At 35.3% G+C, this 17274-nt stretch overlaps 3 protein-coding genes across 5 annotated transcripts; all 3 read left to right on the forward strand.

Moving 5' to 3' along the window:
- Window positions 1-3477: 3477 nt before the first annotated feature.
- On the forward strand, window positions 3478-8801 carry LOC114384558 (microtubule-associated protein 70-2-like). Its single transcript, XM_028344260.1, has 11 exons — window positions 3478-4048; window positions 4166-4251; window positions 5635-5700; window positions 5788-5958; window positions 6077-6247; window positions 6341-6496; window positions 6611-6757; window positions 6909-6980; window positions 7059-7592; window positions 7694-7887; window positions 8241-8801. The coding sequence occupies exons 1-11, from the start codon at window positions 3847-3849 to the stop codon at window positions 8278-8280; spliced, it is 1839 nt and encodes a 612-aa protein (XP_028200061.1). The 5' UTR covers window positions 3478-3846; the 3' UTR covers window positions 8281-8801.
- A 1516-nt stretch (window positions 8802-10317) lies between these two features.
- On the forward strand, window positions 10318-13979 carry LOC114384566 (probable mediator of RNA polymerase II transcription subunit 37c). 3 transcript variants are annotated; one of them, XM_028344267.1, is made up of 3 exons: window positions 10318-10526; window positions 11838-12060; window positions 12171-13979. In XM_028344267.1, exons 2-3 carry the CDS (start codon window positions 11841-11843, stop codon window positions 13811-13813), a joined length of 1863 nt encoding a protein of 620 aa, XP_028200068.1. In that variant the 5' UTR covers window positions 10318-10526; window positions 11838-11840; the 3' UTR covers window positions 13814-13979. The 3 variants fall into 3 exon arrangements, with proteins under 3 accessions (XP_028200068.1, XP_028200075.1, XP_028200082.1); XM_028344274.1 differs by having other exon boundaries at window positions 10318-10496; XM_028344281.1 differs by lacking the exon at window positions 10318-10526 and adding an exon at window positions 10752-10803.
- A 1560-nt stretch (window positions 13980-15539) lies between these two features.
- Window positions 15540-17032, forward strand: LOC114384586. Its single transcript, XM_028344294.1, has 2 exons — window positions 15540-15595; window positions 15847-17032. Exon 2 carries the CDS (start codon window positions 15915-15917, stop codon window positions 16665-16667), a length of 753 nt encoding a protein of 250 aa, XP_028200095.1. The 5' UTR covers window positions 15540-15595; window positions 15847-15914; the 3' UTR covers window positions 16668-17032.
- The last annotated feature ends 242 nt before the right edge of the window (window positions 17033-17274 follow it).

The raw sequence follows: 17274 nt of genomic DNA on the forward strand, positions 1-17274 counted from the left end.
GATGAATCTTATTTTTTATGGTTGGTCTTTTGTCACCCAACTTTGGGTCTGTCCCTATCTACACCTTCAACCTAGCTTGTTACGTATTGCAACAAGGTGACACAAGATTCACCATCTCCAAATTTGTGAGTGTGTGGTATACATACGATGATGATGGTCATAATAGGAATGAAAAATTGTTAATATGAATACCAATACAAAAACAAGGGATAGTATTTCAGATAATAATTAGCTGAAAGCAAATTTTCTATCACTAGCATTGAATTTATTTTGGAATTCACAACTACAAAAATCACATCTTATTTTAGCTAGGAACCAAAGCTACTTACTTTAACCTTTCTTAAGGTCAGAGTTTGGGTTTGGGTAGAATAGAGTTTGGATAAAAAATTGTAAACGTACATTCGAGGTAAATATAAGTTTGCAAAAATATCATCATTTTTATTTTTAATTTATTTTTATGGCTGTTGTTAGGTGTACCCAACATTATTGCTGGTGCACCCAGCACTTAAGGCGAAAAGACCTAATTACCTCTGTAATATTTTTAAAAATGTTAGTGTACCCAACACTCTTTCTTCCGCGCGTTCCTTCTTCCTTTCGCAACTGTCGTTCATCTTCATCTTCTTCTGAGCGTTCTTCAGCTGCCGACGACGTGGTTGTTGTTGCACATTCTTCTTCAATATTGTTGATGTGCATTCTTCTTCATCACCTCAACTTTGCGCGTTCTTCTTCAATATTGTTGTGGTGTGTTCTTCTTCATCACCTCAACTTTGTGCGTTCTTCTTCAATATTGTTGTTGTGTGTTCTTCTTCATCACCTCAACTTTGCGTGTTCTTCTTCTCTGTTGGTGTTGCTCCATCGAGGTAAGCGTCTACTTTCATACTTCCATTGTTGTTGGTTTAGTGTAGTTGTTAGTTTGTAGGCATTTCATTGATCCGCATAGGGGATTTAGGTCATCCGCAGTTGAGATAGCTTTGGGTATAGATGATCCGCAATAGGAAAAACATGATCCGTAGTGAGTTTTGCACCCCACCATTCATGCGGATCAAGTTGATCTGTAAGCTTCTTGCGGATCAACTTGACCCGTAAATGTTTATTTTAATTTTAAAAAAATTATAATTTGTGAAAAATGGTTTTTATTAGTATTTAGGGTTAGTTTTGAGGGTTTTTCTATGAAGTAGAGTAAGGTTGAATTTAGAAAATGCTATTTGGTTTGGTTTTGAGGCTTGTTTTAGTTGTTTTTTTTTGTGATTGTTACAATATTTGTTAAGTATTCTTTTTATTGAGTTTTTGGTTACTTTAAAATATTATTTTAATAAATTGTCTATTCCTTTATACTTCAATTCAGGAACGACCTGAGTTGAAGTTATCCTTCCATGGGAGGAAGGTGCATAAATTAGGTAGGCCTATTCCTGCAATTGAGGAGATGATTGCTGGGACATGATTAAGTCTTCTGATCGCGTGTTCAATAGACATCGGCGATCGGGGACTTATATCCTCGTTTGTCGAGAGGTGACACCGGGAGACGAGTACTTTTCATCTTCTAGTAGGGGAGGTATCCATCGCGTTGGACGACGTCGCTTATCTTCTTCATTTGTCGATCGTTGGCGACTTCCTCGCCTTTCAGCCTCTGCACATCGACGAGGCGGTGTTGATGTTGGTTAAGTTACTAATGGTCTCACCAGAGGTAGCCATGGTCGAGACATGACATTGTACTGGACCATACGTACGCCTGTCTTGGCTATGAGACATTTATCAACGCAGATGTCAGACCCAACACTGGACAACTGCAGCTCGTGCTTATCTTCTGCATCTTCTGGGTTTCACTTTTTTTGCTAATAAGAGTGCAACCCATGTTCATGTTGTGTTCTTAGACGCCCTGCTTGACCTCACTCAGACTAGAAGGTATGCATGGGGAGCTTCTGGTCTCGTCCATTTGTACGATCAGCTTAATGATGCCAATATCAGCACCCGCCGACAGGTTGTTGGTTACATCACGCTGTTACAGGTAATTAACATGTTTTTTATAATTTAATTACAAAAATGTTTTAATGAGAGTATTTTATTTCAGATGTTCATTTTGAAATTTGTATAATTTTCATGTAAGCTCTGTAGTGTTGGACATATGAACAATTTTCGTCAGTTGCGGAGTACAATGCTGATTCGGAGTACGACGAGGTGTCACCACATGCGTGTTAGTGGATTGCCACAAAGAAGACTATCAAAAAGATATCTACAGCGATGTACAGGCAGCGCTTGGATCGTCTCAGGATTCCAGATGTCTGTTGGATGCCATATGCGGAACACCGATCGGTCCAAGACTTTCATCCGATTTCATGTTTCTCAGGACAGCTCCGCTGGGGGCCTGTTGTTGTCAGATACAGACCGAAGAGGGTTATGCACCAATTCAGATACGTCCAGTGCATTCCAGCACACCCTGTCAATTCATGGGTGTCATTTGATGACGTAGACGATAGGTGAATGCACTACTCAGACCATCTGGCGCCAGCAGGTGACATATGTGTTGTGCCAGGTCAGTGTGCGCCCGACTACATCAACTGATTATTCCACATTTCGCATCCATTCATGACCGCGACATAAACATCAGATCCTCCGCGAGAGCCACATATCCCAGAGGCAGCAACAACATCGACACCTGTCAGTTCTGATGTGGACGAGCCCAGACATGTAGTGGTAAGTGTTACTATTTGGTTAGATGTGTCATTTATTTCAATTATTTTAATACTAATTTGTATAAGTCGTTTGTTTTCTATTTAACAAGAGGCTTGCCGTGCGATCGCTAAGACGTTGGAGCATTATCTCACCCTAAATGAAGTCATGCCAGACACATCGACACATGATGTCATCCTAAAATGCCTCAAGATTACCAGAGGTGTCACAGAAGATGACAATATGTACATAAGGTCTTGATGTAGGCGGCATACGGATCAACAATAGTTTATTCACACTTTAGATATCAGTTTTGGACGATGTATTTGATTAAAAATTTTGTATATTTTAAATTATTTTGGTTAATAATATTAGTGTTAACGTTTAAATGTTATTTTTAAATTACTTGATTCGAAATTCATCAAAATATTATGAATGAAAATAACTAAATTACAAATGTTATTAATTCGTCGAAATTATTAATGAAAATTGTTTTAAATTTATTATGGAAGTAACTAATTGGTTTAAATTTAATGAAAATTGATTTAAATAATTATTATTCAAATTTAATGAAACAAAGGTTAAAATATAAAAAATAGTCTTTTGCGGATAAGTTGGTCCGCAAAAGAAAACACGGGGTGCGCACGACGCTTCAAGCTCACGTTAAGCCCAAACCATTAATTAAGATTAGATTACTAATATCGAAGTTTAAATCGCAGTGAAGTTTCACTCACACACTCTCTCACTCGCACTATTTAACTTAAAAATCCGCAAACAAAGCCAAAAAGCGTAAAACAACTAAACAAACCTCACTCACTCATCACTAACGCACTGTGTTTTTTTTAACTGATTTGTTAAATCTCGCCTTAAGACGCGAAAACGGATTTAAATCGCAGATATAGAGAGAGAAACAAACAAGACAAAAGAGACATAAGGAGAAAGAAAGCAAGAACCAAAAGCATCTATTTCTCTCTCTCTCGTTTTCTCACACACTCGCACTTTCTCTCTCTAAAAACCACCATTTCCGAGGTCGAGTTTTCTGGCTCTATTTATATGGTGTGTAATCCGTGTTTCGTTGTTGCGTGCGCGTGCGATTTGGAATCTGGTGGTGCGAGGGGCATTTGAATGTGAGAGAGGATTTTTTGATTTTTTTTTGGATTCGCGGTAGGTAGATCGGCGATGGCGGAGGTTTCCGGCGACGGCGGCGGCGCCGCGCTGTCGGTGTCGGGATCGTTCAAGGAGGGGAGAGGCTCGGCAAGGCGGCGCGGCGGCGGAGGAGGAGTGAGGCCGCCGAGCATGGACGCCGACGAGTTCATGAATTTGTTGCACGGTTCGGATCCGGTGAAGGTGGAGCTCAATCGCCTCGAGAATGAAGTTCGAGGTGCGAAAATGCAGCTCGATCCGAAGTGTTCTTCGCCGTGATTTTTTTTTTTTTTTTGTGTTTTTTGAGTTTTGAATTTTGAATTTTTGTTTTTTTTGTGTGTGTTTGTGTTTGCAGACAAGGACAGGGAATTATCGGAAGCACAGGCTGAGATCAAAGCCTTGAGGCTCTCTGAACGGCTTAGAGAAAAAGCCGTTGAAGAGGTTACCACTGATTTTTCAATTATTGTTAATTATTGCTGTTCTTTGTTTGCATTGATTGATGGTGTCTTTTTGTGAAGATTGTCATGAATTATCCGTTTTTGTATTTATGTTATTATGCTAGTAGTTACTAATTACCAATTAATTAGATGTTGGTTGTGGTGTTGGTGTTAAATGAAGTCTTGTATTATTTTCTAGTGTGAGAGAGAAAAATGGATTCAATTCTTTCAGTTTATTTTTAATTTGCATCGATGCTACCTTTCTCATGTTAGCTATGGGTAGCAATTTCTTTTGCATTTTTTTTTCTAATACTTTTGATTTTTTCTAAATTAGCTGTAGGTTATACTAATAATTGTAGATATAGGAAAAATGTCTCAGGGAGGCTTGTTTATAGCTATTCTCTGTTACTAAGAAGTTTGGTTACATTAAGATGGACTAAGTGTAGCACAGTTCATATCTTAGATAAGGGTAGTGTACTTCTTAAAATTAGAGGAGAGGACAGTATATAATTAAAGAATCTCTTAGGGAAGGGATGCTTAATTTACTCTTTATTTTTTCTTTTAATTTAATCCATTATTAATTAAATAATGAACACTCTGTTTTACAAAAGTGCATTAGAGAATGCTTCTCTTGTTGAACAATCCCCTTTTGGCATTTGCATTGATGCTACCCTTTAATTTTTTTTTGGACTTTTGAAAGAATCTGTCTCAGTTAAATTTGGCATTCACTCTAAAAGTCTAAAGTCGTTGTAGTGAACTCTTTGGGTTGACTTGATCATAACAGAAAGTGCATTACTCAATGCCTAGTATTTTTTGTTTTTTTGTTTTTGTTTAAATAAGTCATTATCCAATAGTGAATATGACAAAGCTTGGGGATGCTATGATCCGTCCGATGTTTGTCCATTGAAGTTTCTTCTCTCATAAACTCGAATCATGAGAATGAATAGTTTTGTTGTCTAATGTTGTTAATTCATATTTGATTCATTAGTAGTTTATTATGTCATAAATCTTAGTGCATCAATTGTATTTTGCCCTACTGAATTGCTTGATGCCTTAATTTTATCCTTGTTTTATTGTACTTACTTTCTTTCCATAATAATATTTCTTATATAAAATAGTCCTTATATTTTGATTGCAGGTGATTTCTTTGAGGGGGTTTTGTATTTACCCCAATTGTCATGATATGCTTTTTTTTTCTTCCTTCCTTTTGCAGTTTAATAATTCTTTACATTATTTTTTATGAGGCAACTGTAGCACATTGAAGCTTTACCCTCTACCATGCTTTCACATGTTCATGTTTCTTAAGCTGTTTTGCATTTTCGTCCTATCGTTTGTATGCTTTAGGTAAACTTGAAATGTAACTTTTCTGTCTTTTGTTTGTGTTTAGCTGACAGAAGAACTGTCAAAGGTTGACGAGAAGCTAAAACTAACGGAGTCTCTTCTAGAAAGCAAGGTATTTCTTGAAGCCTCCATCAACTTTAGTAAATAGTCATTTTCCCAGGTTAGGTGGTATGTTTTCTGAATTAAATATTTCTGGCAGAATCTTGAAATAAAAAAAATCAACGATGAAAAGAAGGCATCAATGGCAGCTCAGTTTGCAGCTGAAGCCACTCTTCGAAGGGTCCACGCTGCCCAGAAAGATGATGACATGCCTCCAATAGAAGCAATTCTTGCTCCTTTGGAAGCTGAACTCAAGCTTGCTCGGCAAGAGGTATTACCTTGTTCTTGGAGTTCATATTGTAATCCCCTGGAGAAAGAGCTGATGGAAGGACTTAAACTGGCTTAAAATGAGTAATTTTTTGATTTGTACTTCCATTTATTCCTTGCAGATTGCTAAACTACAAGATGATAACAAAGCTTTAGATCGTCTTACCAAATCTAAAGAAGCTGCACTACTTGAAGCTGAGAGGACTGTCCAGGTTGCCTTGGCTAAGGCCTCCATGGTGGATGACCTGCAGAACAAAAATCAAGAGCTAATTAAACAGATTGAGATTTGCCAGGTATTGCAATCTTGTATGATTATTCTCTCTCCAGGTGTGTGAGAACCATAATATGTAACTTCTATCTTCGGACTTTGCCATCAACTTCCTCAGGAAGAAAATAAAATTTTGGACAAAATGCATAGACAGAAGGTGGCAGAGGTTGAAAAGCTCACCCAAACTGTTAGAGAACTAGAAGAGGCTGTCCTTGCAGGTGGTGCAGCTGCAAATGCAGTGAGGGATTATCAGCGGAAAGTTCAAGAAATGAATGTAACTTGTTAAAAGTCTTCAGCATGTTCAAACTCCCATTTGCTTTATTCTTCATTATATTGACTCTAGTTAAGATCATATTTATTTTTGCATGGTTTATTTGACATTCTTTAGGAAGAAAGAAAAACTCTAGACAGGGAGTTGGCCCGTGCCAAGGTAACAGCAAACAGAGTAGCTGTTGTGGTTGCAAATGAATGGAAAGATGCCAATGATAAAGTGATGCCTGTCAAACAATGGCTTGAAGAACGCCGATTCTTGCAGGTAATATTTTTTTGTTTTACTCTGCCAATTCATCTGAATTTAGTGGTTGAGTTTTTGAATTCCATTACTCTTTCTGCTTATATTTCTTTTTTATAGTAATTTCCCGCATCTGGCTTCGCTTTCCACTTATTATTAAATTGAATTCTTATAGGGAGAAATGCAGCAACTTCGTGACAAGCTTGCTATAGTTGAGCGCGCTGCAAAATATGAAGCACAGTTGAAAGTAATAATCTGGTTCTTATCTATTGACTTAGGTGATTAGTTCTCCCATTATTCATGGTGAACTTTTAAAATTTTTCAGGAAAAATATCATTTACGACTTAAAGTGCTAGAGGAGAGTTTGAGAGGAAATTCTAACAGTAGTAATCGCGGTACCCCCGAGGGAAGAAGTATGAGCAATGGCCCTTCTCGTCGTCAATCCCTAGGTGGAGCTGATAACTTCTCAAAACTAACCTCAAATGGGTTTTTATCTAAAAGATCACCATCCTCTCAACTGAGGTCATCCCTATCCTCTAGCACAGTTTTGAAGCATGCTAAAGGAACATCTAAATCTTTTGATGGTGGTACAAGGTCACTGGAAAGGAGTAAAATGCTGTTGAATGGAACACCTCCAAGTTACTCATTTAACCAATCTATGGAAGAAACCAAAGAGAGAGAGGCAAGTGATAATTGGAAAGGAAATTCAGATGATAAGCCAAATGATTTCCCAACTGTGGATTCAGTGGATAGTGTTCCCAGTGTTTTATATGACTTTCTGCAAAAAGAGGTCATAGCCTTGAGGAAAGCTGGTCACGAGAAAGATCAAAGCCTAAAAGATAAAGATGATGCTATTGAGGTAAGTGTTTGGTCTATTTATTGTGTTTGGATATAATCCTTGACTTCTTATGTATAAATGATAGTCCTTGCTAATTGTTTCCAATGGTCATCATCTATCAGATGTTAGCAAAGAAGGTAGATACATTGACCAAAGCCATGGAAGTTGAGGCAAAGAAGATGAGAAGGGAAGTAGCTGCTATGGAGAAGGAGGTAGCTGCTATGCGTGTGGAGAAAGAACACGAGAACAGAGCAAAGCGGTTCAGCAATATAAAGGGCCCTGTAAACATTGCTCAGCAACAGCTAATTTCTGGAAGGTAATTGTTATTTTTGGGGCTCTCCCTTCTTGCCTTAATATGCAGTTACTGACTTGTGACTGAGTTTTCAACACTCATAGTTGAGCCTAGAATTTTCCTCGAGTTTTGTTGCTGTTTGTTTTGTTTTTTTGATTAGTTAAACTAATTTTGAAGTTTAGAACGCTCAAATTTTTTAAAGGGGAATGTTAGGTTCAGAATGTGAAATATTTGTTATTTGGACTTTTTTGGAATATAGACAAATTCTTCCAGTATGATGCACTCTTTTGCTTTCTTTTGTCAGTTTTTTTTTTTTTTTTTTTCCCGATTTCTCCCTCTTAATTTGGAATGACTAACGGAGTCTCTCATTTGCACAGAAACGTGACACGGGGTGGATTAACACGCAGCACCCAATGACAGTTAGTCTATGACAGTGGCGCTTGGGAGTAGTAATCTTTCATAGGCATCATTCTTTTGCCCTTCTCTGTTTTTTCCCTTGTGTTTTTGTCCAATTGAGTTACTGCTGATATTAGCCATGGATTGGGGATAAGAAAACAATTGCAGGATTCGGTATGCATCTTCTGACCTAGTGTTACGTTCTCTGCTTAGAGAGAGAGAGAGAGAGAGATCGGCTATGAAGGCAGCCAATGGAAGACAATTTAACTTGGACTAACCTTTGACTCTTTCAGCATTTCTGAGTGGTGTGGTTGTATAGGTAGCTTTATCCCCTCCTTTACTCCTTATAATTTGTAATACGCAAATAGTGTGATTGTGATGGTTCAGGCTTGTTCATATGTACTAGCGGTTGATCCGTGACTGTCATGCACGGAGTATATGTTTGGTTGTGAAATGATATCAATTCACAATGTTTCTAATTGTTAGAGAAAACACCTTGAAAATAATTCTTTTAAATAGTTATTGATTATAATTTGTGGGTTGATCTGTCCAAATACAATTTTTCATAGAAAATAAATGCAAAAATTTTAGACAAATTATTGCTGATAAATTTGAGTGTGATAATTAATAAAAGATTATCAAAATTTAATGAGTATTTAGGTTAATTATTGTCTAAGTTAAATAGAGTCTTCCGGTAAAAAGAAAAAGGAAGTATAGCACTCTAGCTCCATTAATTGAGTAACACGTAAATTTTTTTATTTGTCTTTTATTTTTGTGATAAAAAAAAGATTCTCAGAGTAAAATTTAAGTTCTTTATTTATTTATCTTATAATTAAAACTTCAAGTGAATTTTTAATTACTAATATATTAAAAATATTAGGGTGTTAATTTTTTTTGGTTGAAATAAGGATGTTAATTTTAAACTGACAGATTAAAAATATAAAGAATAAAATTAAACTTTTTATAGTATAAAAAATTAAATTAAATCTTTTTTATTCTACAATCAAACTAATTCTAATTGAAAAGAAAGAATTAAAATATAATTTAACCTTTTACGAATTAAAATAATATTTTATAATATTTTTTATGAAAATATTTTATAATATATATATATATAATGCTAAAAAAGTGTAATTTTCTATATTTTTGTGATTTTTTCTCACTCGATGCTTTTTTTTATTTTCATTTAACCATTCCTTTCAACGTAAACAACTCCTCAAATATACATTTTTTTTCCCCTTCCTATTTCTACTCTTTGCACACTACACACGTTTTCTTCGCCAACCTTTGGACTCTAGTCACTTTTTTTTTTTTTTTTTGTGTGTGTGTGCTTACGATCAACACCAGTGCCGAACCCTACTTACTTATCATCCCTCCTTCGCAGCAGACACGGGTAACACTGCTTTTTGTTTTAAACACACCGTTTTGCTAACAAAACAATACTCTAAACCATTTTAATACAAGTCTTTTCTTTTAAATCTGAGAAATTGTGAATCCATTTAAGCTTTTGGTCAATGGTCAATGTAAGTTTATATTTTTTTGACTTTAGATTCCTGTAAAATCTTTTTTCATTTTTTTTAAAGTTTATGTTTTTTATTTTTGATTCTTAAAAGATACTTTTGTTCGTTTTTAGTTCTGGTAAGTTTAAATTTTTAAAATTTTGATTTCTGTAACACAAACTTAATGAGACTATAAATAAAAAAGTAAAATTTTAAAAGAACTATAATTAAAAAAACATAAATTTACAAAATTAAAAATTAAAAAAATATCAACTTACAATAATTAAAATTATAAAAATAAATTTACATGAATAAAAAATGAAAAAGTATTTACCTGGAACAAATCATATTTAATTTAAGCCTATTAACAATTATCACTTTTTATGTAACCTTTCACAACTTGCTATTGCCGGTTACATTTACTCAGTCCTTTTGTTTTTCCAACTTTTGGACATCTCTCCAATCAGAGTGTGCAACAAGTCATCTCTATTCATAAAATTTTATTCGATTTTTTTCTCCTCCAACTTTTAGACAACTTTTTGTTTAAAGCAAAAGACCTCAACACAAGTCAAGTCTATTGGTAGCTTCGTTGGGAAGTATTATTAGTTATAACATGTTTGGGAATGCGTTATAATTCATAATTCATGTTGAATGGAAAAAATACAGACACACTAGACAGTGAAAAGAACTACATTACTGAGCTTTCATTTTGATTCTCCAAAGAGTGTGATTGAGAAGGAAAAGGATCCAAAGAGTGTGATTGAGAAGGTAAATGTCCTGAATCAGAACCCTTGTTTATTTTGTCCCCTAAACATGTATCTATGTTCTCTGTATGACAATAGCCGTGCATCACTTAGGGTATGTTTGATAACCATTTAAAAAAAACTATTCTTAGTTTTCAAAAGCTCAAAAATAGAAAAAATAACAAAAAGAAAAACTTGTTTGATTGGTGAAATCAGTTTTTTAGTTTAGTTAAAATGGAAATAGCTACTGGTTTCCAGTTGTGACCTCCAGCTTACCTGTATCACTCCGTGAACCTTTCTTGGTTGGTGACTTGGTGCCGATGCCGGTTTTTTTTTCTACTTTTTTCTTTCTTCCTTTTCTCTTGCCTTGAGAACACAACAGTGTTTTTTGCTATTTTAACCTATCTGCTTCCATATAGAACTGAAAAGGAAAGCTTCTTTAAGCTGTTTTTCTGTTTTCTAGTTTTTAAAACTCTTTTTCAATAGATTTTGGATGATAAACTGAATGATAAGTAAAGGAAAATTGTTTTGAAAACAGCTTTTAGAAAAGCTACCTAACACTTCTTCACTGTGATACTCAAATAATCTTAGCCCAAGATAGCCAGCAAAGCTTTGGAGTTTGACATACTAACGGTGATTGTAGCCCCTGAAATTAGTACCTGAAATTGACATTGGCCCAATATTTAATCTTTACTTTAGTGCCTGTCAGTTTGATCCTATGTTTTGCAATTATGAATCCATTTAGTCCTTGATTTTGATTCCGTTCAGTTAATTTGGTTCCTAGCGAACTAAATGGATTTATTGTTGTCAAATTCAGGAATTGAATTTCTTTTTTTCATAATTTTAGGGACTAAATTAATTGGTGACTGAAATTTTAGGAACTAATTTGGTGTATTACTCATCTTTTAGCATACTTATATTTTAATTTCTACATACAAATATGATTAAACCATAATGTGCTTGTATTAGCGGGAGTCTATTGATGGGAGGTGATTCGTGACTTCTGTGTTCTGATAGAAAAGCAAGTAGTTCATTTTACAAAGTAAATGTAAACTACTTTAACTGTTAGCATCATCTAATTTTAGTATAGTTATTATGCTAATTGTCATGAAAGATTTTCTGATATGAATTGTACTACAACACTTTTGCACTTTTGATAAATTATAACAGTGGAGTTAATTGGTTACAAAGATGTAATCCACAATTCTCTTTGGCTGAAATCCAACTCTAATACTTAGGAATTACTTGTAACAACCAGAATGATTTCTTTGACTGTGCCCCATTTCTTCCGTGTCCTGACTTGAACCATTTTGATCTTGTTTCATTTACTCGAAAGATCATGGCCAAAAAATATGAGGGATGCGCAGTGGGAATCGACCTTGGTACAACTTACTCGTGTGTTGCAGTGTGGCTGGAGCAGCACTGTCGAGTGGAGATCATCCACAACGACCAAGGCAACAATACCACCCCTTCTTGTGTTGCTTTCACAGACCAACAGAGGTTGATCGGTGAAGCTGCTAAAAATCAGGCTGCCACCAACCCAGAGAACACTGTGTTTGGTAAGTTTTCTATTTTTATCAGTGCTTTCTTTTAAACATTTGCAGTTATGATTTCTCTGTGGACTTTTAGTTGGACAAATGATTGATCAGAATTTTTCAAACTTTTGTAGATGCTAAGAGGTTGATTGGTAGGAAATTTAGTGACCCCGTTATTCAAAAAGATAAAATGTTGTGGCCATTCAAGGTTGTTGCTGGTATTAATGACAAACCCATGATTTCCCTTAACTACAAGGGCCAAGAGAAACACCTTTTAGCTGAGGAAGTGTCATCTATGGTCCTCATAAAGATGCGGGAGATTGCAGAGGCATATTTGGAAACACCCGTAGAGAATGCAGTGGTTACTGTGCCTGCTTATTTCAATGACTCTCAACGTAAAGCCACCATAGATGCTGGTGCTATTGCAGGCCTCAATGTTATGCGGATAATCAATGAACCCACTGCTGCAGCTATTGCATATGGCCTTGACAAGAGAACTGATTGTGTTGAAGAGCGAAACATTTTCATCTTTGACCTTGGTGGTGGTACTTTTGATGTATCTCTCCTCACAATTAAGGATAAGGTCTTTCAAGTTAAGGCTACTGCAGGAAACACTCACCTTGGAGGGGAGGACTTTGACAACCGAATGGTGAACTACTTTGTACAGGAATTCAAGAGGAAGAACAAAGTTGACATTAGTGGGAACCCAAGAGCCCTAAGGAGGTTGAGAAGTGCATGCGAGAGGGCAAAAAGGATACTCTCATATGCAGTGACTACCAACATTGAGGTAGATGCTTTATTTCAGGGTGTTGATTTTTGCTCCTCAATCACTCGTGCAAAGTTTGAGGAAATCAATATGGAGCTCTTTGAAGAGTGTATGGAAACAGTTGATAGGTGTCTTTCTGATGCTAACATGGACAAGAGCAGTGTACATGATGTTGTCCTTGTTGGTGGTTCTTCTAGGATTCCCAAAGTGCAGGAGCTATTGCAGGGCTTCTTCGATGGGAAGGTTCTGTGCAAGAGCATCAACCCTGACGAGGCTGTTGCTTATGGTGCAGCTGTGCAGGCTGCTTTGTTGAGTAAAGGCATTGTGAATGTTCCAAACTTGGTCCTATTGGATATTACACCACTGTCTCTTGGTGTATCGGTACAAGGAGATCTCATGAGTGTGGTGATTCCTAGAAATACTACCATTCCTGTAAGGAGGACAAAAACATATGTTACAACTGAAGACAACCAATCTGCTGTCATGATTGAGGTTTATGAGGGCGAGAGAACAAGAGCGAGTGATAACAATTTGCTGGGTTTCTTCACACTTTCTGGCATTCCTCCTGCTCCTCGTGGCCATCCTTTGTATGAAACCTTTGACATAGATGAAAATGGTATTCTATCTGTTTCCGCTGAGGAAGAAAGCACCGGCAATAAGAACGAGATTACCATAACCAATGAGAAAGAAAGACTGTCAACCAAAGAAATTAAAAGAATGATTCAAGAAGCTGAATATTACAAGGCTGAAGATAAGAAATTCCTTAGGAAGGCCAAAGCAATGAATGATTTGGATTATTATGTTTACAAAATCAAGAATGCTTTAAAGAAAAAGGATATCAGCTCAAAGCTTTGCTCAAAAGAAAAGGAGAATGTCAGTTCTGCAATTGCAAGAGCCACAGATTTGCTTGAGGATAATAACCAGCAGGATGATATAGTTGTGTTTGAGGATAATCTGAAAGAGCTTGAGAGCATCATTGAACGCATGAAGGCCATGGGAAAAATTGGTTAGTTGTTGTTCAGTTGTAATTTTCTGTGGTGCTAACTTAGACTTTTGTGTGATAAATGCAAACTTTCATGATTGATGTTATCTTAAGCTCTAATAGCCGAAGTTTGATAACTTTGCAGAGGATATGTTCTTTAAATTTATTGCTATTACTGACTTGTTTTGCATAATATGAGTTGCGCTCGTACATTTCATTTTTCTTTTGCTGATTTTAGAGTTGACCTTTCTAGACCAGAGGTGTTAATAGAAACTAATTTTCTCACCTTAGTACACACTTGTTTTATTGAAAGACAATTTGGAGTATTTTAACAAATGTAAGATGTAATATGCTTCTTATAAACCCTTACGCTCACATGTTTGGAAAAATTATCCATGGTTAATTTCTAATTTTTTTTATTAGAATTTCATTTTTTTAATTTTAAGGCTTAAATACATTTTTAATTAGACTCTCATTTTTAAGCCATCATGAAGTCCAATAATCAATGAAAATGTAAAGAAATTAAGGTGTCACTTGAGATTGATTTGAATAAATTTGTAAAAGAAAAAATATCAAGTATTTGAATGAAAATGTAAAAAATAAAATGGATTCATTTATATTTTTATTCGAATAATACAATAGTTAATAACGTAGATATAGTTAATATATGTCTCCCGGTTGGATATAATCATAGGAAAAATATCATTTAAAATATACATAAGAAGGATAAATTTGAAAGACAAGAAGTTGAAACACGCGTTTGCCGTTCATATATATAAAAGAAACTACAGGAAATAACCGTGTTTTTTCTGAGCAATGAAGCAGAAGATTTTAGAATCATATCGCAACCACATTTTCTATGAAATGGGGACCTATCGAGAAGGACACAAAGTCATATTCTGCGCAAATGCATGAATTGATGTCTGAATATATATATATATATATATAATCAAGACTAAATATTAAAATACTACTGTACAAGACAAAGTTATAAATTATTATTTGCTGAAAGAAACGTGCATCTAAGAAAGATTAATGATGTCATCTCATAAAATAGAACGCATGAAAATGCAGCTGAACTTTCCCGTAAGTCGTCATCGATCGCCAATGTACGTGTACAAGTTAAATGCAATTTTTAATCCAATTCAGCTGTCCTCAATGCAACACAGTTGCATTATTTGTACATCGAACAATTATCAATTAATATTATATTTCCTATATTATGTATACTTTTATCTCTCATTCTTTTTTATCTTCTCCATATACATTCATATAAAAAAATTCTCTCTCAATATATATTGAAAAGAATATTGTCTCTCACTTTAACGGTAAAGAAAAAGAAAAGCATTTTTTACTGCCATGTGAATTGTGATAGTGATAGTAAGATAGTTGTAATTAGAGATGTCAATTTTATGTTTATCGTTGTAATTAGGTAAAAACTAACCACAACATCATATACCTATGCATGCTTGCGAGTCCAATTAAAAGGGAAAATCACCTTCTAAAATCTAAAATAATAAATGATAAAAGGGTTACTCAGAAGGATCAGAAGCACCTATAAAAAAAAAAAAAGAAGGATCAGAAGCAATAACAAGTTGAGTTACGCGTTTTCTGTCGTATCAAACAAGATAAGGAAACAATATTAACCGACCTACCTTACTTTCCAAGTATCTAATAGTATTATTTTTAAAAAAGTAAAGCCATTACTTGCAGGTTTTGCCTATAAATAATAGTAACATTATCAATGTTTAAGAACAAAAAGGCATTTATATATAGACGTTTTTTCCTATATAACAGTAGTGGTGTTTCTGGTACGTATTTCATTTTCTTATTATCTTCACAATAATCGTAGAATTTACCTCTTTTATTCTATCACATCTTTATGAACCGTATCTATTGAGTCTCCTGTTATCTACAGTCATAGTTGAATTATATATATAGTTTGTTAATTTAATTATAATCAGTTATGACATATATATCTCAAAATTTCCAATTTTGCATTTTGAATTTTGACCATTACATTGATTTTCTATTCTTGTTGTTTTTCCTTTTGTTTCACCAGAGTTTGTGTATATTCACACACACCTGTCCTTAATTTCATCACAATCAAAAGTTACAAGAGATATAGAAATGAGTACTAAGAAGGGTTGTCCAAGCCATGCAGAAGCAATGCAATTGAAGCAACCAGGGGCACCATTCAAATGCAGTGGATGTAAACAAATGGGGTTCGGACCCAGTTACCACTGTGAAAGCAGCAACTGCAGTTACGTCCTCCATGAAGAGTGTGCAAACGCTGTTTCCATAGCCTTCCATCCCTTTTTCTCGAAGAGCAATTTCGAGTTTCATGAGAAAGCACCTGGGAAACGCACAAGGTACTGTGATGGCTGTGGAAAAGATGTGTTAGGGTTTGTGTACCACTGCTCCACCACAGGATATGATCTTCATCCATGCTGCTTGAAGCTGAAACACAACATTTCCGACCAAGAGGGGCGCGTGACGCTTGAACTGTGCCAGAAGGTTCCATCCAAGTGCGTGAAGTGTAAGCATAGGAATGTTGTGGAGAGAGTTAAAGGGTGGTCTTATGTGTCTTCTGGGGGGGATTGTTGTTACCATGTGTCTTGTGTGAAGGAACTGATTCTTGAGAATTGGAAGAAGGGTTATTTCTCTCAAGAAACCAATAATTCAATTGGGATGAGTAGTGACAGGGAGAACACTCAAGTTGCACTGAGAAGCATGGAGATTGTTCCAAGTGGAAGAAGGTCAAGGAGAATCAACAAGTACACCAAGATTGCTGTGTTGGTGTTCAAGCTAGTGGTTTCGGCTATTTTTGGAAACCCTATATCTGCCATTGCTGCTCTTGTGGAAGCCCTTGTTACTGATTGATCAGGATACCCTACGATTTTTTTTTGTTGGGACATAACTTAAATATAACTACTTATCTGTTATTTTTAGTGTTATTCTTCGATTGAAATTAGAATTTCACCTCGATAATTTAATTATGCTGACATTTAGTATAATTTTTTTATTGAAATGAAAATCTAGTTTTGATTGTTAAATTAAACATCACTAAAAGCATACTAAAGTAGTTGTATATAGGTTTTCTCTTTGTTTAATTGTTGTTGTTTGCTTTTTTAATAGTCACTGATGTTAATTAGTGTTGCTTTTTGATATTAGATTGGTGTCATATTGAATAAAGCTTCTGTAATATGTTCAATAATGATATGTGTAGAACAATAATCGTACTGGTACTTTTTTTGGGTTTGAATGTAATATATATATAAATTTAAGCTAATTCTTTTGGTTTCGTGAAAGAAAATATGCATGAAAATGAAGCAGTTCATATGCATAGCAACTTCGTGGAAATTTGATGTTAATGCACATTGTTTTCCACCACCAATTCGGCCATTCTCTAAGTAGCTACAGCGAAAGTTCATGACGGTTGGTATATATGTGATGTAAAATAAACAATAAACCAGCAAGCATTCTATTT

This window comes from Glycine soja, chromosome 2 (genome assembly GCF_004193775.1).
Source record: "Glycine soja cultivar W05 chromosome 2, ASM419377v2, whole genome shotgun sequence".
Taxonomy (NCBI): domain Eukaryota; kingdom Viridiplantae; phylum Streptophyta; class Magnoliopsida; order Fabales; family Fabaceae; genus Glycine; species Glycine soja.

Coding starts and splice junctions, on each gene's coding strand:
- LOC114384566 (XM_028344267.1), top strand. CDS start 11,841: ATGGCCAAAAAATATGAGGGATGCGCAGTGGGAATCGACCTTGGTACA. Junction 12,061..12,170: donor CCCAGAGAACACTGTGTTTG/GTAAGTTTTCTA, acceptor AAACTTTTGTAG/ATGCTAAGAGGTTGATTGGT.
- LOC114384558 (XM_028344260.1), top strand. CDS start 3,847: ATGGCGGAGGTTTCCGGCGACGGCGGCGGCGCCGCGCTGTCGGTGTCG. Junction 5,701..5,787: donor AGTCTCTTCTAGAAAGCAAG/GTATTTCTTGAA, acceptor TATTTCTGGCAG/AATCTTGAAATAAAAAAAAT. Junction 6,497..6,610: donor GGAAAGTTCAAGAAATGAAT/GTAACTTGTTAA, acceptor GACATTCTTTAG/GAAGAAAGAAAAACTCTAGA.
- LOC114384586 (XM_028344294.1), top strand. CDS start 15,915: ATGAGTACTAAGAAGGGTTGTCCAAGCCATGCAGAAGCAATGCAATTG.